This window comes from Engraulis encrasicolus, chromosome 14 (genome assembly GCF_034702125.1).
Source record: "Engraulis encrasicolus isolate BLACKSEA-1 chromosome 14, IST_EnEncr_1.0, whole genome shotgun sequence".
NCBI lineage: Eukaryota > Metazoa > Chordata > Actinopteri > Clupeiformes > Engraulidae > Engraulis > Engraulis encrasicolus.
Window position 1 is genome coordinate 32,117,444 of NC_085870.1, and position 23,916 is coordinate 32,141,359.

The window sequence follows — 23,916 nt, forward strand, 5'->3', positions numbered from 1 at the left end:
AATCCATTTTACACTATAAAAGAGCCAAACATGATTGAGAAATGATGAAAGGGTGGTGTAACTAATGATGGTGGAGGGCGCTCTACTGTGCTGCACTGGGCGGCCGTGGCCTAATGGTTAAGGAGATGGGCTTTAGATCAGAGGGTTGCAGGTTCAAACCTCACCCTTCCACTCCTTACCACGCTCCATGGCTGAGGTGCCCTTGAGCAAGGCACTTATCCCCATACTGTTCCAGGGACTGTAACCAATCTCCTGTAAGTCGCTTTGGATTAAAAGCATCGGATAAGCGTAATGTAATAATGTAATGTACTGTACCTCATGAGGACAGCTCATGCAGGCCTGGTACTGGCACAGGCCCCTGGACAGCTGCTCTTTGCTGGCCCTGCAGCAGTTTTCCACGCCGTCGTCAATGGCCTTGTTGATGGCGCTGACGGGGAAGGCGCACAGGGCCGACTCCCGCAGCAGCCTGCCCGACGCATCGATGCGGGCGAACGCCCCGTACAGGATGGGCTCGTGGGCCTTCACCCCGAGCTCGGGCGCCAGCTCCTCGCCCACCGGGCTGGTGTGTGCCGCCTGGAGGGCACGGTACACCACCTCCCCGAAGGCGCCCACGTTCCGCCGCCTCCTCTTGGGCGAGAAGTAGCACTCGAGCACCAGCTCGCGGTACAGCCAGACTTCGGGGTTCTTAGCCGGGAGTCTGCCCAGCCGTGTCTGGACAGGCGAGGAGGCGTCGTCAATGTTCTCCTTCTGCACCGACAGGAAATACACATACCTTTCGTCGTGGAAGCTGTAAATGTAGTCGATGGGGTAAGAGTCCTGCAGCTTGGGCAGCACTGTCAGGTTCCCGAGCGTCACCTCAAAGCCGTCCTCGGTTGACAGCGGCCGGTACACAGCTATGGACCTCCTGCCGTGACCTCTAGCCACAGTGCTATTGACGCTACTGGCGACAAAGAAATACGCAATGTGTCCATCATCCACAAGGCTAACCCGAGTGCCAAGGGGACTGGCGATGCAAGAGGGGCAGAAGGCAGCTGAGTTTTTCTCCTTCTTGTAGAGGCACTTGGGAGAGGGAGGCCTCCCATCTTCTTCGAGGAAATAGAGGTGGCACACCCCGTACTGGGTGCTGCCGCAGGTGTACAGTGCAGGCGGGAACGACAGTGAGTCCAAGAGCAACACTTGGTTGTCTGTATCCACAGGCGAGTTGGGGTCTATTTCAATACCACAGTTACAAGTCTCACATTCAGGACTTCCGACAGGACCAGTCCGTACCTGCCATTTCTTCACAAAGTTGAAATCCACCGCCTCGAGGACATTTTGCGAGGTCAAGTAAACCTCGTTCGGATCCCGATTGACCACTATGTTTTGAATGGGTTTGTTAGTTTGAAACTGGAATTGTGGTGTGTAGGCCACGGAGAAGTCTGCACCTTTTCGCTTCTCACTAGGGCAGTCGAGGGCAGCGTAGGTGACATGAACCTGGGTACAAAGGCATGCTACCAGCACTGAGATCCACTGTACCATCTCCACTGGCAGGGCTCTTTTACTACAGTAAGCAGTGCAGTTCTCTGGAGTGATCCGGTAAGGTTCAACAAGGTGCCTAAATGAAAAAAGACAAAGAATTTGTGTTTTTATTGTTGTTACTGACAAGTTTTATGTGGCCTCTTAACATACTGTATATAACATTCCAATGCTGCAACATTACTCCATCACTAAGAAGAAATAGATACTGTTTATCAAAGTGCAATACCACCCCAACACTAAAATGTTGATTCCTTCATCATATGCAGCCATTGGTCTCCAGGTTGAGCCTGTTCCTCAAAATGATCTAACAAAAACAGGGAGCATAGGCTCCAGTTCTTCTTAATCACGTTGCATTACCTGTTTGCGTGGTCATCTTGAATATATCATGGGAGGTAATTGGACATGTCTTTGCTAATACTGTATGGCTGGAATAGGATAGCCAATGTATCATAGGTGAGGTCACCTGTGCATCATTGACTCTGGACCATCGACTGTCCCGACGTCCCACACATCTGAGCCTATGTAAGCTTCAGGTATTTCCTTGTAATAAAACATTTATAAACCATCTATTTGCCATAGCGTGTTCATGGCCTATGATACTTTCAGCTTACTATTGGTTGAGAGAAACTATATTGTGCCGATACATTTACTAATTCGTAAAATATTGTCATCCAAAGAAGCAAAAGTATGTATTCTCTTATCATAAAAATACCATTTCGTTGCTTGATAACAGGTCCAGGCTCACGAAACAAAATGCAGAAAGAAATTCCATAGCCTACCTGTGATTCATGAAAACGACCCATCCTCCCCGGACTGAAATCCCAGTCTTCTCTGAATGTTGAGAACCAAAATCCAAAAAATACTCCTCATGACATGATAGCGTAGGTTCCACGACCCAAGTTTTGTCGGTGTCTCCCAAGTTTCAGAAAAGTATCGCTGCGTTGTGTATACGCTCTCGGCTCAGCCCCTCTTCCCCGTCACTTTGCCTCAGTCCCCACGCACGTCAGAAGAGGAAGTAATGGAACAGATGATTGCACAACATCGCAGACAATCCGAGGTGCGAATCCAGGGGTTTTAGATGACCCCAGTGTTCCTGTCTGGGACTCATGGTAATATTAGCAATGTCACCAGTCAGATACCCGCGTCACCAGAAACTATTAATATTGTGGGAAAAACGACTGGGAAATCCCGCTCGCTATGCAGCCGTGTCAACACGTTATTTTTTTTTGTAGTGTTTCTGTAAGTCGTACACCTCAAACATTGCATCAGTCAGTGTTGCGCACACATTTGAACAAAGTGAAACAACAAACAGACCTCTGCGCGGACAAAAAGACACAAGCTGCGGTTAACCAGGTAGCAAGCTTTTAGAGGAATGCAAAATCGCTTCTCCCTTTTGACAAAGAATGCGGCAACCTGGACACGTTTTCGGTTTGGGATGTTAATAACTGGTTTACCACCTAAACCCTCACATGACTATAACCCTGCCCTACGTTTATAATTATGTTAACTGATTTGTGTTAAGTTTCAATACTTTACTCCTGAGATGGCATGGATTCGTTTTTTTTATTTGCTCATTTGCTTTAGGCCTACCAATTAATGTAAAATCCATACAGACAATTAAGCACGCGCGCGCGCAGACACAGACACACACACACACACACACACACACACACACACACACACACACACACACACACACACACACACACACACACACACACACACACACACACACACACACACACACAAATTCACTTACCTACAGCAGACATGCATGCACACACCCTGGATAGATAAATAGTCAAGGTTAAATATTCACATGAATGACTCCAAAGGTTGCCCAGTGAGTGACTATGCCCAACTTGATTTGAGCGGCGCTCTCTTGGCTTGGGCATAGAGAGTGATGGATACCCTTGCTAAGCTATGCACAGAGGGAGCCGCGTGGCCCTAGGCTACAATAAGGCCAAGGCAGGCTGCCAGCTTGGCAGGATGTAAACAATTGGCCTACACGAACAAGACAAACAGTAAATTGGTTCATTACACTCCAAAATGTTAATCAGGACAAAACAGCAAAGGTTCTCTCCAGTGGACACAGTGCTATGAATTATTCATCTAACAAATTAGTTGAGCTGCTAAATACTGCTGTTTAGGCCTAAAGGAAAGGGCCACAATTCCCATAAATAAGTTTATAACAGGTGTATCAGTATAATGCCTTGGCTCGTGTTATGGTACGCTCACAGCTGCCATCTCTGTATAATATTTCAATATATTCTCCTCCCTTATGTTGTACGCCAATCGCTACATTATGTCTGTTCAATATCTTAAATGTTATTATTCTTGTATTACTTTTTTCTTAGGGTATTTGATGTTAGAAAGCATTTAAAAGGAGCTACCTGCAGACTGCATTTATTCAGATTTATTGTGAATGAGCTTCACAAAGTTCCTTACTGTCTGCAAAGATGACTTGAAAACCTGAACCTTAAATTCAATATATACACAGAGATGTTATAAATAAATAAATACATAAATAAATAAATAAATAAATAAATAAATAAATAAATAAATTAGAGATGTAATTAATAGCTTATTTTGCATATAGCTTATTTTGTAACATATTTTGTGATGTGTGCTTCACTTTTTAATGTACTTATTATTGTACCATTGTGCTTGTCGTAGAAACAGTAACATGATTAACAAATAAATAATGGAGCAGAACGCATCATCAAATTCCAACAACTCTTATTTATGGTGGTTGAACCCACACACATTACTGTATCACAGACTTTATATTCTTGGTGCACTGCGCCTGACCTCTCCAGCTACACAATGGCGCCATCTCCTGTCTATACGTACACTCTGTACAGGTTGCAGATACCTCCCCAATTCTCATTCATCTTCAAGCGCGTAGAGCCTATGTTCATCATGTGTGGCAAGAACTCACGACCGCACTAAAGCGTTGCATTAATCGATACAGGTGTAGAGCACGTATCAGAACTGTGTGGTTACGTTTGAAACCCAGCAAGTAACTCAAATGAATGCTAAGAATTTGCGGAGAAATGAAAGTGAAAGTCGCCAGGAAAGTGTACTGACTGCTTTTGCAGCCGTTGCAATACCACGAATAACGCGTTATCTCTGACCCGATTACTTGGGCTACCTCTCTTTCAGTTTTGCTCTTCGTTGCCAAGAGAAGAAAATAAAGATGGACATTGACGAAGGATTTTATTCCCGGCAGCTGTAAGTGCTTAGGCCTACCTTTCCATATGATACTCAAGCAAACTCCACAACTGTAACTACAGTTTCTACATGTTTGTCTGGCAGGTACGTCCTCGGTCATGATGCTATGCGACGGATGGGTGAAGCTGACATACTTATTGCGGGGATGCGTGGTCTTGGTGTAGAGGTAGCCAAGAATGTTATTCTTGCCGGTGTTCGTTCCGTCTTGGTGCAAGATGAGGGAATGGTGGAATGGAATGACCTGTCGTCTCAGGTAGACAAACATTCTATGCGGAACCTAGCCGACTTCACTTGTTATCACTGAACACACAGTAGCCTATGTGATATTATTTTGTAATTACTTGACTTTATGTGTGGTTTGAATTTTCAGTACGTGGTGATGTGGTTCTTTTTATTGTTTTTTTTTACAAACACTTGGCACTAACTCCTAAAGTTGACTGGTCTTTAGTGAAGTGAAAGTGAAAGCCCAACTGGAAAACTCAAACTCTCATTGTCATGACTCAGCACTTCACAGCGCACAAGTGTTCACTGCACACTGCACACAACAAAAGTGCATTTATGCCTCACCCATGCAAGGGGACAGCCTCCAATGGCGCCCCAAGGGAGCAGTGCGGCAGGACGGTATGCTCAGGGTACCTCAGTCATGGAGGAGGAGGATGGGGGAGAGCACTGGTTAATTACTCCCCCCACCAACCTGACGGGTCGGGAGTCGAACCTGCAACCTTTGGGCTACAAGTCTGACGCCCTAACCGCTTACCCATGACTGCCCTTTAATAGTATTTGTGTCATTAGTACCTATTTCTACATGCTATGACTGTATTTACATGTGTTGAATTCCAACTATTTTCCAACTTTATTTTCTCAGTTTTATTGTAAGGAGGCTGACCTGGGCCGGAATAGAGCCCAGAGCTGTGTCAGCTGTCTGGCCCGTCTCAATGCTCATGTGTCAGTGGAGGCTCATAGTGGACCGTTGGAGGAAGGCCTGCTCAGTCAGTTCCAGGTCAGTTGATGGATCTTGCACATGCTTGATGTTTTCGTCAAAGTGTCTGGCAGTATCAAAGTGTTTCCACATGGCCCAAAGTGTCAGACGTGACTTTCTGTTTTAAAACTTTTACAGGGCGTTTTGAGGCAGGGTTTTCCAACTTTTTTTGTCCTGCACACTGTGTGAGATTTTTAGCTGTTTATTTCCAGAAATCATGCTACCCATTCAATAACGTTACCTTTTTCATGAATACTTATCACCACCATCAAATTCCAACTATTCATTATGACTGGAATTTTGAATTTCCAGAACTAGCCATTTTTAGCTGCAAAAATGACTGTACATGGGCCATACTACAAAATATTAGTTTATTACTTAATAAACGTTCATAAAAAGATCAAATTTGGCAATAGGCAACACATTTTCAATGAGCAGCATAGTTGCAGTGCCTTTTTTGACCATTTCCTGCACAGTGTCCCTTTAAGCCTTTTTGTCATACCATGAGTACCCCCTAACTCATGGTCTTTATCTGATTCTTTATCCCAATGTTACTCATCTCCTTACTTTTGATATCATTACACTTTTCCACGTACCCCCCTGTCGTGTGCTCGTGCACCCCTAGAGCAGAGGTGTCAAAAGTAAAAGTAAAGTACTTTTGTGGTGTAATTACAACACTAGCACATGGCATTACGTAGCTGTTACACCTTTTACTCCATTGTACCTAATGAGATAGATAGACTGTGTTGTTACTGAAAAGCACTGAAAACCTAACAAGGACCACCACAAACTTGATCCAACCAGTGCAGAGTTAGCTGATCGTAAGACAAGGACATGGGTCTAATGGTTACTCAGATAAGTTACTTGTGTTGGAAGGAAACTGTTTTCTTTTCTTTTTTTTTTTAACTTTTCCTTTTGACACCTCTGCCCTATATACACATACCCCAGGCTGGGAAATGCTACTTTACGGCAAGGCAGTGAGGAGAGGGACAAGACAAGTGTGTGTGTGTGGGAGTGGGGGGATATGACCCAGACTCAAACCTGGGTGTCTATGGGCCAATTGCCTGAATATGGTATAGCATATATTAACTCTATGTGTTGATAAATTAAGCCCAATAAATGTAACTGTAACACAGTATAATAACTGAAATATCACTGATGTACTGTATATAATCGTCAGTGTTAACAAATGTATTATTGACCTGAATATTATGTCCTCCCTCTCCTTTGAAGGTGGTGGTTCTGACAAATTCTTCACTTGATGAACAGAAGCGTATTGGAGACTTTTGTCACTCCAGGAACATCAAACTTGTCATTGCTGATACTAAAGGACTTTGTGGGTCAGTATTCATTTGTAGCGTTGAGCTTATTATAGCCAATTTATCGTTAGTTTGTATTTCTCAAATATTTCCGTCCTCTGCTGGTAACTTTATCTAAAATATGCTTTTTAGAGCTGCCGGGAAGCCCATTATTAAGTCTTTTTTATTTGACCACAAAAACACACATGCACACGCACACACACACACACACACACACACACACACACACACACACACACACACACACACACACACACACACACACACACACAATACTGAACAACTGCAGAGATGGCATGTGTATTTTGTGTTGCAATTCGTTTTCCTTTGAATTGAAAGTGAATTCAAAATCTATTTCACCTGTCTGGTGAGGTGGCCTGTAAACTGGTAAAACAAGCTACTGAGCAGATTCTCTGAAATCAGCACTGATACAAGGAAATCTTTAAGCGCCTCAGCACATCAGGAAGTTGTGTACAGTATAGTGCAGCACAGGTACACTGCAGACTACTTCAATTTCACCTTGTTTGCAGTGTGATATGGTACGAAATCCGAAGAATATTTCTACATATAAACTTTTTTTGCATTCCACATTCCATAACACTCCAATGAAACCATCTCAACTGCCAGAGTGTTGAGCGATCTTGGAGCTGTAGTAGAAACAAAATTAACAAACGCATTGTTACTGAACTGGTCCAATCGTGCACTGCACTCAGATGCCTTTGTCTGGGGTTTCTTCCAGCCAGCTGTTCTGTGATTTTGGAGAGCAGTTTAGGGTTTTGGATTGTGATGGAGAGACTCCTCTCTCTGTCATGGTGGACTCGATCACAAAGGTAGGGTAAAATAACCTTCATAATCTTACCTTATTCCTGTAACACGGACAGAATTATACATTATGTTACCAAATGGCAGGAAGTGCTGTAGTAAGTAATGCCGTAGTAATAAGATCATCAATGCTTCTACTTAAGATTACTGAAAATAATACAATTATATAAATATATTTTGGGACTTACCTATTGATTGACATTATTGCAAATAAAATAAAATGTTGTATATATTGAATTTAACCTGCTGAATTCTGTGCCTGAAGGGAAACCCTGGCAAGGTGACGTGTACTGAGGAGCATGACTTTGTGGATGTCACCCATGTCACCTTCTCTGGGGTGCAAGGCATGGTGGAGCTTAACACCTGTGGGCCTGTAGAAATCCAGATACTGGGTGAGTAGAGAAGGAGTAGGGTTAAGAAATGACCCCAGCCGGATTCATATCTGAGTCCCCACAAGCAGGGAGCCCATATAGTATACTATGCATGGGTGGAGTCTAGGGCTGTAACATCGATACGCTCAAGTCACGATTTGGTTTGTATCACAATTTTTGACCTATGGTTCAATACACCTCACGATTTTGTGCATCTTTTTAACACCTTTGCACATAGCCTATGTTATAACCCTATTGTCACCAACATTGTAATGGCTATGTCTTAATCTGTTGCTTAAGGCTCTCGGTAATGTCATAGCAATGTTGTTAAGTAGTTGAATATTTTCAGTATCACATCATACCATGTGGTTGTTTTCTGGACTGAGCAGAAACAGAACTTGGAGGGGTGCATCATGATATTGCCTTCTTGCACTGTGGTGCAGTATCATGGCTTATCGCGATTTCGATACAATATTGTTACAGCCTTAGTGCATTCCTGTGTTGCACCAGAGCCACCTCGATTTTCGGTATTGAGATTACCACTGTCCCCAGACCACTATCACTGTCACTGTCTGATATTCATGATGAACCTGTGATATGATACATGCAGTATGTATAGTATCCCTCTTTTTCAATCATTTCCCTTCATTGTCATTTGATTGCACTAACATTGCCGTTATGTGTTGTTTAGTTTGTCTGTGTGTGTTTGTGTGTGTGTGTACTTGTTATTTACTCTTTATAAAAAAAATAAAAATAAAAAACCCTCTAACCCTCTAACCCCTCTTTGCAACTGCACTTGTTGTTCTGTATTATCTCCTGTGCACTTTGTATTTGCTTGTGATGTTGGCTTGATTATGTCCTCTTTTGAAAGTCGCTTTGGTTATAAAGCGTCTGCCAAATGCAATGTAATGTAATGTAATGTTATGTGATGTGTTGTTATTTTCTCAGATGACTACTCCTTCAGTATCTGTGACACCTCACGTTTCTCGGCCTATGAGAAAGGTGGAGTGGCATCAGAAGTGAAGAAGGCAGCAACTATAACATTTGTACGTGTGCCTACATCAAAACAAGGACAATCAAATAAGCCTTTTATCAATGCTATAGGCCTTTGTAATTGCTATCAATATCCTGGAATTTACCAAAACCCCAATGTGCTTTGTCTGTCCTTGCTGTAGAAATCCTTTTGTGTGGCTCTGGAGGAAGCCGTGAGGAGTTCCGAGATGATGGTACCGACTGACTACGGCAAGCTGGAGGAACATCGCACCCTACACATTGCCTTCCAGGCTCTACACCAGTTTGAGAAAAGCACAGGGCACTTACCAAGCTCCAGGTCAAAGGTCAGCTCTATGTTATTTAGCCTGTTATAAATTTGCTGTTACCAGAATGGCAATGAAGTCATAGTGCATTCAAATGCATTGGGCGCAGAAGCATGGCCCAATCACAAAAAAACGGGGCTTTATCGTGACGGCACCACGAGTGTTATAGATGTTTTCTATGAAGCCCATATCTATAGCGCATTATAGCGCATTATTTATAACAAATTATAATGCCCATTACATGTGCAACCATGATGTTTCATGATTCTTTATGTTTAAAGTTATGAATAACCATGAATCTAGCTTATAAAAAACTCCACTCAAGCCTAGGTGACCTAAGCATACACATTAAAGATAAGGTTACTAGCCTAGGTGTGGTCATAGACTCGGATTTGAGCTTTGAGCCTCACATCAACAAGATAACAAAATCTGCTTTTTTCCATCTTAGAAATGTCAACAAAGTGCGCGGCTTGGCCCCCCGACAAGACGCTGAGAAACTTATTCATGCCTTTGTCACCAGTAGGATAGACTACTGCAATGCTCTCTTCTCTGATCTCCCAAAAAAATTAATTGACAAATTGCAACTCATTCAAAATTCTGCGGCAAGAATCCTAACAAGAACCAGAATGAGAGAGCACATCTCTCCTGTCTTGGCAGACCTGCACTGGTTACCTGTCTCATACAGAATCGACTTTAAGATTCTGCTCACAGTATTTAAAGCATTAAATGGACTTGCCCCTAGCTATATCTCAGACATGCTCTCTTTTTATGCCCCTGCTCGAGCTCTCAGGTCTACTGATGCCAAGCTGCTAAGGACCCCCACCCCCCCGCAGAAGAAGATCGGCGACGCCGCGTTTGCCTGCTATGCGCCCAAGAGATGGAACGCCCTCCCCATCGAGATCCGATCAGCCACCTCCGTCGACTCCTTTAAGAAGCAGCTGAAGACCCACCTCTTCATCCTTGCCAACTCCTAGCTGCCAAGGCGTCATAGTGTCCCAGCTGCCGCAGCGCCCTTACTACTCGCAATCCAGCCCTGGCAGGGGGCTCCCCTAGGTGGCCGCTGGTCTCTGCCTGAGGTTTCTTCCTGACTACAGGGGGTCTTTTTTCTCAGACCTCACTGAGCTTTTTTTTCCCCCTCACAAACTATGAATCAAGCGAAAGGGAGTTTTTCCTCACCCCTGATGCCACCAGGGGCCGCACCTGAGCGCCCAATCTCTGTGTGACTATCTATGACTTATGATAGGCCCAGCCACTATGGACCTTACACATCTAACAATCCTGGTCCTAACCTACGTTGACCTTATGACTCTACATTCTCTGTCTATCTCTTCTTCCTCTGCCTTCCTGCTTTTTCTGCCTCTCCTCTATACCTCTCCTTTTAAATCTATCTCTAACAATGTTTTTTCCCATTTGTTAAGCACTTTGAGTTACATGCCTTGTATGACACAGTGCTATACAAATACAATTATTATTATTATTATTATTATTATTATTATTATTATTATTATAAAGCTTTCTAAACCCAAGGGTGTTATGAGTGCTCATGACTGGATATAAACTACAGGCTGCCTGATGGGGCTTCCAATACAGTACATTATGATGCATTATAGATGTGCATTATACAGTGCATTATAGATGCATCCATATCAACTTCACTTTACTTAGAGCACACATTGACAAATTATGAACTCACATGGAACATTATGGCATATTATGAGTCCTTATGACAGTTTATCATCCAGGTCTGTGCATAGAGGGGTATAAGTACTCATAATGTACTATAAGCCCCATCAGGCAGCCTGTAGTTTATAACCAGTCATGAGCACTCATAACACCCTTGGATTTATAAAGCATTATAAGCTAGATTCATGGTTATTCAAAACTGTTAACATAAAGCATAATGAAACATCACAGGTGTAGTCGTAATGCGCTGTAAGTAATTATAATGCGCATTATAATTTGTTATAAATGCACTCATAATGCGCTATAGATATGGGCTTCATAGAAAGTGTTACCGATGTTTTTCCCAGTGATTTCGTGGTGACACCACAATATTGAGCGAGATACGGTTGTACTAAAGGCCCTGTGTCAGGTCATAGTAGTAGTGTAGTACTATGGTAGTTAACTTTTCAGTGACTATTGCAGCGTGCCACAGGAGGAATGGTGTGCATTATGGGGCTACATAACGTCAGAGACTTAACTATACAGTGAAGAGTGTCTTCCTATTTTCGGTACTCTTGATGGATTTTAGGGTTGAAAATTACTGTAAAATATTGTTTTCTTCACCAATTAAAATCTTCCTTTGTATAGTCTTGGATGTGAACAAACATGTTTGTGCAATGGCACATCAGATCCAGAGAACACAGTGTAAAGCACAGCAGTGATTAATGGAATGAATTTATCAGTAATCAACTGATTAATGGCCATGAGGTCTCATTTCTCTGACTCATTTCGTTCTTTTAAAATTCTGCATGTTGTGGGAAGTTCACTCCCCTGTGTCAGTGGCTGTATTTTGTTGGTTGAAAGGAAAATTTAATGGAAAAGAGGAATGACTTTGCAGTGGCGCTGTTGAGAATTGACAGAAGTGTAAAATTACAACATTTTGTTCATTGGATTGTGTGAATACATGTGCTGTATGTGGCAACATATGACTTTCACTCTCTGCATTTGGGCTGTCTGTCTGTCCTTTTATTAACACTAACAGGGTTTTTCAGAATATCAAATATTCACTTGTCCGCTACATAGTTTACTCCATATGGTGCATACAGTAGTGTTGCAGTGGCTACGTTTACATGACGTTTTTAATTCCAAATTTATAATTCCGAATTAAATAGTTCCCTTGAGTTTACATTCAACCTTCATTTAATTATTCCATAATTCCAAATTGTGACGTTTTCAAAGCTTTATTCAGAATTAAATAGAGTTCATTCTGAATCAAATGACTTATATATAAATGAGGCCATTGTTCTGTTCCTGGTGCTGATCCTCAGGTGGATGCTGATAGGCTGGTAACCATGGCGAGGGCGTGCAGTGGGGCGTCCAGTCTGGAGGAGCTGCATGAGGGCGTGGTGAGGAAGCTGGCCATGAGTTGCCGCGGTGACTTGGCCCCCATCAATGCCTTCATCGGAGGACTAGCTGCCCAGGAGGTTATGAAGGTGACCAGTGGCATGACATTGAACAGCAGCAGACACTTTCATCCTAAGCCACTTGCAAAGGGGGGCATACACAGCAACATGCACAGTGTGGAGCTACAGAGAACAGCAATATACAGTGGGACATAGCAGGGCTTGACATGAACTTTCTTGCTTACTGGCCACTGTGGCTACTGGCTTTCCAGTCTTGGGAACAAACTTGGGAACAAGTTTAGTCCAAGAGTTAGAGTTTAGTTCAAGAATGTATGTGCACAAATCACCTGTAATAGCAGTAGGCTAGGGGAAATTTGCAGTGTGCAAATTAAGTATTTGTTGCAGTAAACTTTGACATTTGTCCAAGTGTATGAATAAATTGAAGATAAGCACCCATGATCACCATTTTAGTCACTTTAGGGAGTGAACCTTTGACATTTTAGGGAGTGAAACCTTCTGTAAAATATTGTTTTCCTCGCCATGTTCATTTCATAACTAAAACATTCCTTAGTATCCTCTTGGATGTGAACAAACATGTTTGTCCAATGGCGCACTATATCCAAAGAACACAGCGTGTTATAACTGATTAATGCCCATGAAGCCTCGTTTCTCTGACTCATTTTGTTCTTTCTAAATTCTGTGTCAGGCCTGTAGTGGGAAGTTCACTCCCCTGTGTCAGTGGCTGTACTTTGACGCATTTGAATGTCTCCCGGAGGAAGAGGAGGATAAGGAAGAGGCCCTAACAGAAGACATGTGTGGACCGGTGAGTTGAGTTTCCATAGGAAAAAGACGTGTATAAATAAAACTTACTCAGATGTACAAATACACTGTGTGCAGAATTATTAGGCAAACAAGTTTTTTGACAATATCGTCCATTTTATGCATATTGTCCGACACCACCCTTTATGGACATGAACACCTATTGGATTTAAGCATTCCAGGTCATGCATATTGGTATAATAAGAGACGGTGTGATCGAAGGAGCCCAATACCCTATATCAGGGCAAAATTAGTGTGCATAATTATTAGGCAACTTTGTTTTCCTCTCAGAAAATGAGCCACAAAGGAGATCTAACAAACTCTGTAAAGACTATAAACAATTTTGAAGTCTTCTAGAAGGGTGTGGCTGTCTTGAAATATTGGTCACATCCATCTAATGCACCGTTACAAGCCATCAGTGTCACATGATATGTGCCCACAAAGTAACTGCCAGATTGAGAAGGATTGAAGATGAAACTACCACAAAACTATTACCCTGCAGTGCTGTTATATTCCAGAACTGAAACCTACATCGAGTGTCCACAAGAACATTGTATTCAGCACTCAGAGACATGGCCAAGGTAAAACAGGTTGAAACCTGAAGACCACTCAACAAGAAACTTAAGTCAAAACTGGGTCAAGAATGTCTTCAGACAGTTTTTTCAATGGTTTTATGAACTAGTGAAAGTGACTGTTAATGGACCAGGTTGATGAGCCTATGGCTATATCAGTGATGCGCACACTCAGATCAGTTCCCGAGTTCCACTCAAATACCAGCAGATTACTGCATAAATACCATTGTCTTCGCAAATGATGCGATTTTCTCCCTCTAAAAGATCCAGCCATGGGTTCATCCACCCTGTCCGTCAAGAGTCACTTTCCAAAGTCCATAATACCTTTGAAAATTCTGCCCCCAGGTATTTTTGACCCAGTCTTGACTTAATTAACTTGTTGAATGGTTGTCTGGTGTCATCCTACCTTACCTTGGCCATGTCTCTGAGCGCTCAATACCCTGTTCTTTTGGACACTCGGTGTTGGTTTCTGTTCTGGAATATGATAGGACTGCAGGGTAATATTTTTTTTGTAGCTTCACGTTAAATTCTTCTCAATCTTTGGCAGTGACATTTCTTAAGAGACTGATGACTTTGTAACGGTGCATCTGATAGTTCTGTGCGAACGTGACCAACATTTTGCTAATTTCAAGACAGCCACATCCCTCTAGAACACTTCAAAATTGTTTATAGACATTTCAGAGTTTGTTAGATCTGTTTTGTGGCCCATTTTCCCAGAAGAAAACAAATTTGCCTAATAATTATGCACACCTGATATAAGGTGTTGGGCACCTTCAACTACATCTTCATCTTATTATACAAATATGCATGACCTGGAATGCTTACATCCAATAGGTTTTCATGTTCATATAGATTGCTGTTGGAAAATATGCATAAAAAAGACAATATGGTCAAAAAACACGTTTGCCTAATAATTCTGCACACAGTGTATGTGAGAACCAAATTTTGGTTCCAAGAACGTTCTAGGAACACGAGCCCTTGGTTCCGGTTCGGTTCAGAGTACGTTCCCAAAAAGTCATTGTTGGCTGTGTTCAGAGGAGTCCCCTGGTTTTCCATGAGTGCTAAGGAAAACAGAGATTTAAGATTAGGAGAGCAAATAATTCCCCCAGAACATACATGACAATGTGGAGCTGGGAAGCTGGTGGGTTGCAAGGAGGCGAACAGCAAAGAGTTAGGAATAAAGCAGAGAAGGCGCCAAATTTGAAACACTGACCAATGAGGAGTGAGGACAGATGATTGACTGATCTAGCGTACTTGAGAAATTACAAGCAGCAAGCTCTTGACTACCATGGCCTGCCGCTAAAAGCTAGATTTACTGTATTTCTGATTCCCACATGATCCATTGCAGCTCTACTGTACCAGACATTGTATCTAGCGACCGTCTCTGACTGTACTGCATGTGTCCAACTCTTCATGTGTGTGTCCCGCGTGCTGCCTGTGTCAACAGTCCACATGCTCCCGTTTCCAGACATTGTCTGACACACAGCCAAGTACAACATACAGCTGTGGCAGCCCTCTAGGGGTCTATTGTGGCATTTTGACTTCTCTTGACGTTTTTTGAAATCGTGAAAGAAATTTCACAAGTAAAACCAGAAAATAGGTGATGGACCTTTGTTCTTGATACCAATAACTGTTTGCCAATGTTTGAAGGGTTTCGTTGCAAAACTTCTGACTTTTGACAAAAAAAATGACTTTTGCATTTTATTATTGGAAATGACTGTTCAGAGGTTCTAGAGTAGAGTAGAGTAGAGTAGACTTTTATTGTCACTATATAAATATAGTGAGATTATGTTTAGTAGCAACCCACAAATGCCCACAAAATAAAAGATATATTCACAGAAATAAATAATATATAAAAATCCATAAAAATCCATGTGCATCTCACAGTATCGATAGTCCTGAAGTATTGAGGGGGGGCAGGTGACGTATTGAGTTCAAAACTCTAATGGCAGTGGGATAAAAACTGTCCCTCATTCTCGTAGTGCGGGCACGCAGAGTCCTAAAGCGCCTGCCAGATGGTAGCATGGTAAAGAGCCTGTGACCAGGGTGTGTGTGGTCTTTAAGGATGTTTAATGCTCTGTTTGTGCAGCGTGTATGGTGGATCTCCTCAAGTGTGGGTAGTTGGCATCCAATGATTCTCTCTGCTGTTTTAATGATGCGCTGTAACATTTTCTTGTTGTCGTGTGTGCAGCTGGTGTACCAAGATGTAATGCTGTATGTAATTACTGATTCAATTGTGCACCTGTAGAAGTTAGTGAGCAGATCTCGTGGTAGCTGGGCCTTCTTTAGAGTCCGAAGGAAATATAGCCTTTGGGATCCCTTTTTAGCCATTGCAGAGGTGTTGGCGCTCCATGACAAGTCCTCGCTGATGTGCACACCCAGGAATCTGAAGCTCTGTACAACCTCCACTGGCTCCCCTCCGATGTTGATGGGTTGGTGGTAGTGGTTGCCCTGGCCACACCGCCTGAAGTCCAGGATCACCTCCTTTGTTTTCTTGGAGTTAAGGGCCAGGTTGTTGTCTTGGCTCCAGCGTGCCAGCTGCTCCACCTCCTCTCTGTAGGCCGTCTCGTTGTTGTCAGAGATCAGGCCAATCACGGTTGTGTCGTCAGCAAATTTAATGATGGTGTTTGTGCTGTGCTTAGGATCACAGTCATGAGTGAAGAGGGAGTACAAAAAAGGGCTCAACACACATCCCTGCGGCGCGCCTGTATTTAGGGTGATGGGTCTCGAATAATGTTTTCCCATGCATACAGACTGAGGTCTGTTACTGAGAAAGTCCAGTATCCATCTGCAGACATGGGGACTGAAGCCGAGTCTGTCACCTATGTGTTAATTCTTGCCGTTCAAATATTTTGAGAACATGCTTTTTTAACTTATATAAAATGTATTTTGCAATGCAATGCAATGGAATGTCCAATACAAAAATGTCAATGAAACCCTTTCGTTTGCTCTCTATGTTCCTTCAGAAAGGGTGCCGTTATGATGGACAGATTGCCGTGTTTGGCTCAGCCTTTCAGGACAAGCTGGCCAGGATGAGGTATTTCATGGTGAGTGTTGTTCTCATTATGTACCAACAGAGGGCGATCTTCCACCAGTTTCTCTCGGCTGTCCACTGCTGGAGATGCCCAAAGCCTGAGAACAGGAAATGCTTGAGGTTTAAATGGTATTTCCCCTGCAGGGATAGTGAAGTAGTAGTGTGTGTTTTTTTTTCCGTTTTTGTTAAACATATATTAAAAGGACTGTTCTGTTTGGTAGGCTATTTTATGTCTCTGTGAGGTATATGGTGCCTAACGTAAACACAACATTAAATTAATTTTCAAGGTTTTCATGAATGCCATTAATTATGAGCCCAACACAGGCTTCACTGCTTTTAATGTTCACATTACATCTAGGTTGGTGCTGGTGCCATCGGCTGCGAGCTGCTAAAGAATTTCGCCCTGATTGGCCTAGGAGCTGGAGAGGGCGGGCACATCACGGTGACTGACATGGACTCCATTGAGCGATCGAACCTCAATCGACAGTTTTTGTTCAGGTCTCAGGACGTCGGGGTAAGACACTGACTGATCCCATCCCTAAGTGTTGGTGTGACAAGTGTCTTGTATGATATCAACCATTCGATCTCGCTTTGTGTTGCCACAAAGGAACTGCTTCGAAATTGAATGTGTGCGTGTGTGTGTGCAATGTTTTTTTTTCCATTTTAAGCCATGAAATAAAAATGTTAAGGCCGACTCCACACTAAAGCATGGCGGGACGGGCAACAGATTAAGACTCCGCTAATTTACAATATTGGTGACAGTAAGGTTATAGCATAGGCTATGCGCTAAGGGGTAAACTTCTTACTGCAGATGGGGTCGCCAGCGGGCCTATTCACTATTTGCTGAAAATACTCAACAACATTATAACGTTGCTAGGACAGTACAGAGAGCCTTGAGTAACAGATTAAGACACAACCAATGCAATTTTGGTGACAGTAAGGTTATAACATAGGCTATGCGCAAAGGAGTTAAGTAAGTTCCACACTGTATTTAGAAACAGGGCTCTAAATTAACAGCCAACTTACCAGCCACTTTGACCCATTAGTGAGTGTGTATTTGATTAGTAAGATTAACATCTATTAGCCTTCTTATCTGGTGATGAAAAAGGGTTTATTTAGAGTCCTGTTTAGTACTTTTAGACAACAAACTAAAATAGCCACATGTGGCACATGCCGTGCAGCAATCCAATAGGAGGATACAGACAAGACATGAATCACGTGCAAATCAGCTTGTCACCTTCATGTGTGACACGCTCGTTGATGAGTGATGGATTAGACGAGAGGTGAACTGGGCCGGACAGTCTGTGCCCATGCCCCGACACTTTAGGCAAGGGGGGTAACCCAATACCCTAATACCGAATATCAGGTAAAGAGACACCGCCACCACCCTCTGGGCGTTAGAGCACACACTGTTCTGGACCCCCTTGCTGTCTGTCTGTGTGGGTGGGGTGGGGAGGTGGTGGGGCGGTGGAGGAGACTCTAAAATGCCTGACCTGGTTAAGTGGGCCCGGTCACAGGTCGCCTGCCGTGGACAGCTCCAGAGGTCGAAGGGCAGTTACCCCTCTACTCTCTCGTCTCCCGTTACAAGTGGCCACTGTTGCAGAAGCACTGTGGAGCTCTGTGTGGGGCTGTGGCTGGCTGGGCTGGATGACCTCTGGTGACTGGCCACCACTCTCTACTGCCGCCGCTGTCGACTTTTATGGCTGACGGGGGGCCACCAACCAACCAGCAGGCAGAGAGGAGACGCACAGTCCGGGAACGTATACATACGCGTCTTGTAGCATCTTGTAAAAGACTGTTCTTGATTCAGCAACAATTCGTGATTTGACTGTCATTTACATTATAGGCGCACACAAGGTAGACACACACACACACACACACACACACACACACACACACACACACACACACACACACACACACACAAACACGCACACACGCACACACGCACACACACACACACACACATACACACAGGCACTTTCATTATACTTGTATGTTCACAAAATGCTTCACTTCTTCATTTTGCTGTCATTATTCTGTTAGGAGATGGTTCCTTTTAGGATTTTGCTGTTACCCGAAGGGCAGGTCATGACCAGGGGTGCGTTTCTCAACAACATTGTTGCTACCTAAATTAGCAACTTACTTGCTTGCAATGCACTTTCCAATTGGAAACCTAGTAAGTTGCCAACTGGTTAGCAATGATGCTTTCGAGAAACGGGGTCCAGGTCATAATGCATTAGTTACTAAAGGCCCTGTGTAAAGTTGCAGTCGCACAATAGTAGTCCATTCTTTTCAATGTTTATTACCACATGCAACTGGCAGAACGGTGCACATTTGCTATGTTTACATGAGACATTTCATTCATTTCATTTAACTCACTTTGATTCTGAATTAAAGCTTAATTCCACTTTGAAAACGTCATGTAAGCACCTCACAATTCGGAATTAAATGAAAGATCAAAGTAAACTCGACGGAACTATTTTAATTCTGAATGATTAATTCGGAATTAAAAATGTCATGTAAGCCTTGTGATTGTGAGGCTACATGGTGCTGAGGGTGCTGTTTATTGAAAAAGAAAACATTTAGTAAATACAGGAGTAGATGGTTGCAGGTTAAAACTAGATGCACTCTGAGAGTGCAGGCCTCTGTTTGATAGAACATTTGACTATGTTACACCCCATTTTTTCTGTAAGTCTTTTTTCCTACTTTTTGTGGAGTTAGAAACTGGAATGTCAAAATGCACCCTGTCCGCAATTCAATTAGCGGTCACTAGGGTCACACAGACAAACCAACGTGACCGAAAACATAACCTCCTCGGCGGCGGAAAAAATGTGAAAGGGGTGTGAATACTTCCTGGAGGCAGTGTGAAGTGTTCCTGCAGCCTGCCCTGCTGATCACTGTCCTTCCTCCTCTCATTACACACTAAGGGCATAATGGCCTGAAGTATTCAAAGGATGTTTGGCATCAACAGCTTTTCCCGTGTTCTCCGCTTGCCTTCTAAACGGCAGGAACAGTCAGGCTATCTTCAGGGCTGTTGCAAGGTATTTGGGGGCCCTAGGCAAAGATGGACTTGGAGGGACAACTTTCTTTCTCTTCAAACAATTGTGAATGTGGGTGCTCGAGAGAGATTTCAATAGCATTAAGATTACACAGTTTGGTTATTGAATTTAGGGAGGTTTTGGCACAGTCGAAAAGGTCTCATTTGGCTACTTATCATACATATCCAGTCCTTACCAGGGGACCCCCTCTCAGCTGGGGGCCCTAGACAATTGCCTTGTTTGCGTGCCTGGTTGTGACAGTCCTGGCTATGTGAAAAGGGCTTCACTTGTGGTGAGCATTACATAAGACTTATAAGCAGACAGGGCCACCTGGGGAAGGATACGTTCTGCGATAATGTTCTGTAGTAAACATGATGGCCGTGGTAATTGTTGGTTGGGGTTTTGAGGGAGCGTGTGGAGATGTAGATTAGATTAGACAGGCCAAGGAGTCATTTTTTACACTTCCTCTCAAGCCCTTCACATCTTTTCCTTCATTAGTAAATCTCTCGTTCCCCTTTCTTACATTTTGCAACGCGCTATTCCTCTTTCCTCTTTTGATAACGTTTCACATTTTCTCTTATACACTCACTCTGTCTCTCTCTCTCTCTCTCTCTCTCTCTCTCTCTCTCTCTCTCTCTCTCTCTCTCTCTCTCTCTCTCTCTCTCTCTCTCTCTCTCTCTCTCTTTCTCTCTCTCTCGCTTTGTCTCTGAAATTATTTCTAGTAATTGAAATTGAGACATGCTGTGTTTTCGTGAAAGACCAATAAAATATTTTCTTAAATACAGTATACCGGTATGTGATAGAGTGACCATCACTAGGGTTGTGGGTGTGTTCTGACTGTCACGCCAAAGAGCCTGGCTCTTTGGTGTAGTGGTCAGAGCCCCAGTTTACTGCCCGAGAAGGTCTGGGTTCAAGTCCCAGCTGTGCAACTCTATTCCCCTTCGCTACAAATGGTGTCAGAAGTGGTATGGCTACCGTGAGGCCATCGGAAGCGTACCCATTGTGTGTGAGCCGTAATTCCATGTGAGGGACCCTCAGGATTGGTGACCCCGGTGTGAGGGACCCCAGTGATGGGTGAAGCATTGATGATGGGGCACACTGGATGGGAGAAGCATGATGGGCAGTTGCGTGAAGGACACCATGAGTGTGTGAAGCGCATGGGTATGCTTCCCGAAGGGGAAGGCAGTGTGATGGAGTGACCATCACTAGGGTTGTGGGTGTGTTCTGACTGTCATGCCAAAGAGCCTGGCTCTTTGGTGTAGTGGTCAGAGCCCCAGTTTACTACCCAAGGTCTGGGTTCGAGTCCCAGCTGGACAACTCTACTCCCCTGCGCTACACGGTACAACATATAACAACACTGTAATAATATATATTATAGGAACAAATTACTATTTACAATAAGAACATGTATTTTAGAGAGAGTTTTGAAACATTTAATTAACTCCTGAATCATATTCATGTTATTATTGATGTACAATTGATGTGTGCATTGTAAAGTACCCCTTGTGGATCTCAAGCCTGTAATAAAGTTTATATATATTTCTTTGGGTCTCTCTCTCTCTCTCTCTCTCTCTCTCTCTCTCTCTCTCTCTCTCTCTCTCTCTCTCTCTCTCTCTCTCTCTCTCTCTCTCTCTCTATCTCTCTCTGTCTCTCTCTCTCTCTCTCTCCTTGTGTTGGTGTGTGCAGAGGCAGAAGGCCGAGGTGGCAGCGCGGGCGGTGCGGGAGATGAACCCGGCTCTGAACATCTCAGCTCACCAGAACCGTCTGGGTCCAGAGAGCGAGGGGGTGTACGGCTACAGCTTCTTCAGGCAGCTGGACGGAGTGGCTGCAGCCCTGGACAATGTGGAGGCCAGTGAGTGACTAACACTCAGATACATTTCCATTATCACATTCAAATGTTTTTTTTTGTCTTTTACGACTTTATTTGACAGGACAGTTTGAGAAGTAGACAGGAAGCGAATGGGGAGAGAGATGGGGAGAGGTCGGCAAATGACCTGGGCTCAATCGAATTGCTGGAATCGAACCTGGGTCGGCCGTATGGCAGACGAGTGCCCTACCGGCTGGCCACGGCAGGGCCCACATTTAAATGTGAAAGTGAAGTGAAAGCCCTTTGGGAAACTCCAACTCCCATTGTCATTGTGACACAGCACTCCACAGCACACAAGTGAACACTGCACACTGCACACAACGAAATTGCATTTATGCCTCACCCGTGCAAGGGGGCAGCCCTCAGTGGCGCCCCATGGGGAGCAGTGCGGTGGGACGGTACCATGCTCAGGGTTCCTCAGTCATGGAGGAGGATGGGGGAGAGCACTGGTTGATTACTCCCCCCACCAACCTGGCGGGTCAGGAGTCGAACCGGCAACCTCTGGGATGCAAGTCTTACGCCCTAACCGCTCACCCATGACTGCTTGTTTTGTTGTTTTGTTTTAATGTTAATAGACAATTTCTGTTTATTTTACTCAAAGGCACTGGTAAATACTGATATGGACCATTTTTAATTACCTTGCAATTGCAGTGAATCTTAATTGACTGTGCATTTGATTAAAAAAAAATCTGATATAATTTGATATGTACATATGTACATAATGTATGTACTGATGTACATATTTATAATTTTTTATAGACTTTATAGACTAGTATGTGTAGTCAGAAACTTGAATCTGTTTACAAATACACGCAAATGGCTCTCCACGTGCTAGGGAGAGACAAATGGCTTGTGGCATATGCCTGCCTTTATGACTTCCACCGTGTTGGCCCCAGCTCTGGTTGCAGAATCCATACATAGCCTATGCACAGCATGTTACATCACTCTGGTACACGCTGTCATCAGTACGCATAACATACAGCAGTGTTTTTTAACCTTCCCTGACCCAGCGTACTCTTTTCTCCAATGGAAAAAAATCTCTAGGCACACCACTAATGTAAAATGTAAAAAAAAAAAGTCAAGTTAAGTCAAGTTGGTTTTATTGTCAATTTATTTACATGCACTGGTCATACAAAGAATTTGAAATTACGTTTCTTGCTTTCCCATGCAGACATAGACTAATCTAGGTAAGGACATAGACAGTATAGACATAGACAGTACTCATACATGGGCATAAGACAGTGAGTACTGTCTATGTCTATACTGTCTATGTCCTTAGTCTGTACTGTAGCTTATATTACTGTAATTACAAGACAGGATGAGGCCAATGAGGTGCAATTGAATAGTTTCCCAAGGCACAACTGACAATCTCCTACAACATATTAGTGCGCCACGATACAGTGGTTGAAAAACACATGCTGACATGCAATGTGGTTTCCGCTATTCATGTGTCTTATTCAGGGAAAGAGTATGTTTAGTCTTTCTACCTGTGTATCCTGACTCAGGAACATATCATAATTCAGTCTTCTTTAAAGGTCATATGAATGTCTGATTAATACATTTTCATTAGGAAGTGTACCACTGATCGGACACTAAATCCACCTACTTTGGTACAATCCGCCCGCAGGCTTCTTCCAGCTCAACTGTTAATGTCATGTTTTGGACACTGTATGCTGTTTTGTGCTTTAAGAAGCTTGGGAAGACTCTTCTTTTTCCAAGAGAGCTTTCCCTCAGAGGAAAACTAATCATGTATAAAATCCCATAGTACCTTTGCCATGTCTATGTACTCTGAATTTCCCTACCCGTTCTGTGTTGCTGTTTTTGTCCTCTCTTGTAATTTGCACTTCGTTTTGGATAAAAGTGTCATATGTCAATCCCTCTCCCTAGGAGTGTACCTGGACGGGCTCTGCGTGCGCTACCAGAGGCCCATGTTAGAAGGGGGTACCCGGGGCACCAAGG

At 43.4% G+C, this 23,916-nt stretch overlaps 2 protein-coding genes across 3 annotated transcripts in view; one reads left to right on the forward strand and one right to left on the reverse strand.

The window, feature by feature from the left end:
• Positions 1 to 2,654, reverse strand: part of mst1ra (macrophage stimulating 1 receptor a) — a 38,884-nt gene extending 36,230 nt beyond the window's left edge. For both annotated transcript variants that reach the window (XM_063215437.1, XM_063215436.1), the window contains exons 1-2: positions 2,298 to 2,654; positions 316 to 1,594 (exon numbers count right to left, since the gene is read on the reverse strand). In XM_063215437.1, coding sequence (XP_063071507.1) covers positions 316 to 1,594; positions 2,298 to 2,308 — 1,290 coding nt within the window. In that variant the 5' untranslated portion in view covers positions 2,309 to 2,654. The remainder of the gene's footprint in view (positions 1 to 315; positions 1,595 to 2,297) is intronic.
• A 1,850-nt stretch (positions 2,655 to 4,504) lies between these two features.
• Positions 4,505 to 23,916, forward strand: part of uba7 (ubiquitin-like modifier activating enzyme 7) — a 136,641-nt gene continuing 117,229 nt past the window's right edge. Inside the window, exons 1-14 of the mRNA XM_063215438.1 lie at positions 4,505 to 4,752; positions 4,837 to 5,005; positions 5,618 to 5,752; positions 6,965 to 7,071; positions 7,790 to 7,880; positions 8,138 to 8,264; positions 9,192 to 9,289; positions 9,419 to 9,580; positions 12,550 to 12,714; positions 13,331 to 13,447; positions 16,982 to 17,062; positions 17,408 to 17,563; positions 21,777 to 21,942; positions 23,845 to 23,916. The exon at positions 23,845 to 23,916 is cut by the window's right edge and continues 125 nt beyond it. Of these exons, the coding sequence (XP_063071508.1) occupies positions 4,718 to 4,752; positions 4,837 to 5,005; positions 5,618 to 5,752; positions 6,965 to 7,071; positions 7,790 to 7,880; positions 8,138 to 8,264; positions 9,192 to 9,289; positions 9,419 to 9,580; positions 12,550 to 12,714; positions 13,331 to 13,447; positions 16,982 to 17,062; positions 17,408 to 17,563; positions 21,777 to 21,942; positions 23,845 to 23,916 (1,681 nt within the window). The 5' untranslated portion in view covers positions 4,505 to 4,717. The remainder of the gene's footprint in view (positions 4,753 to 4,836; positions 5,006 to 5,617; positions 5,753 to 6,964; positions 7,072 to 7,789; positions 7,881 to 8,137; positions 8,265 to 9,191; positions 9,290 to 9,418; positions 9,581 to 12,549; positions 12,715 to 13,330; positions 13,448 to 16,981; positions 17,063 to 17,407; positions 17,564 to 21,776; positions 21,943 to 23,844) is intronic.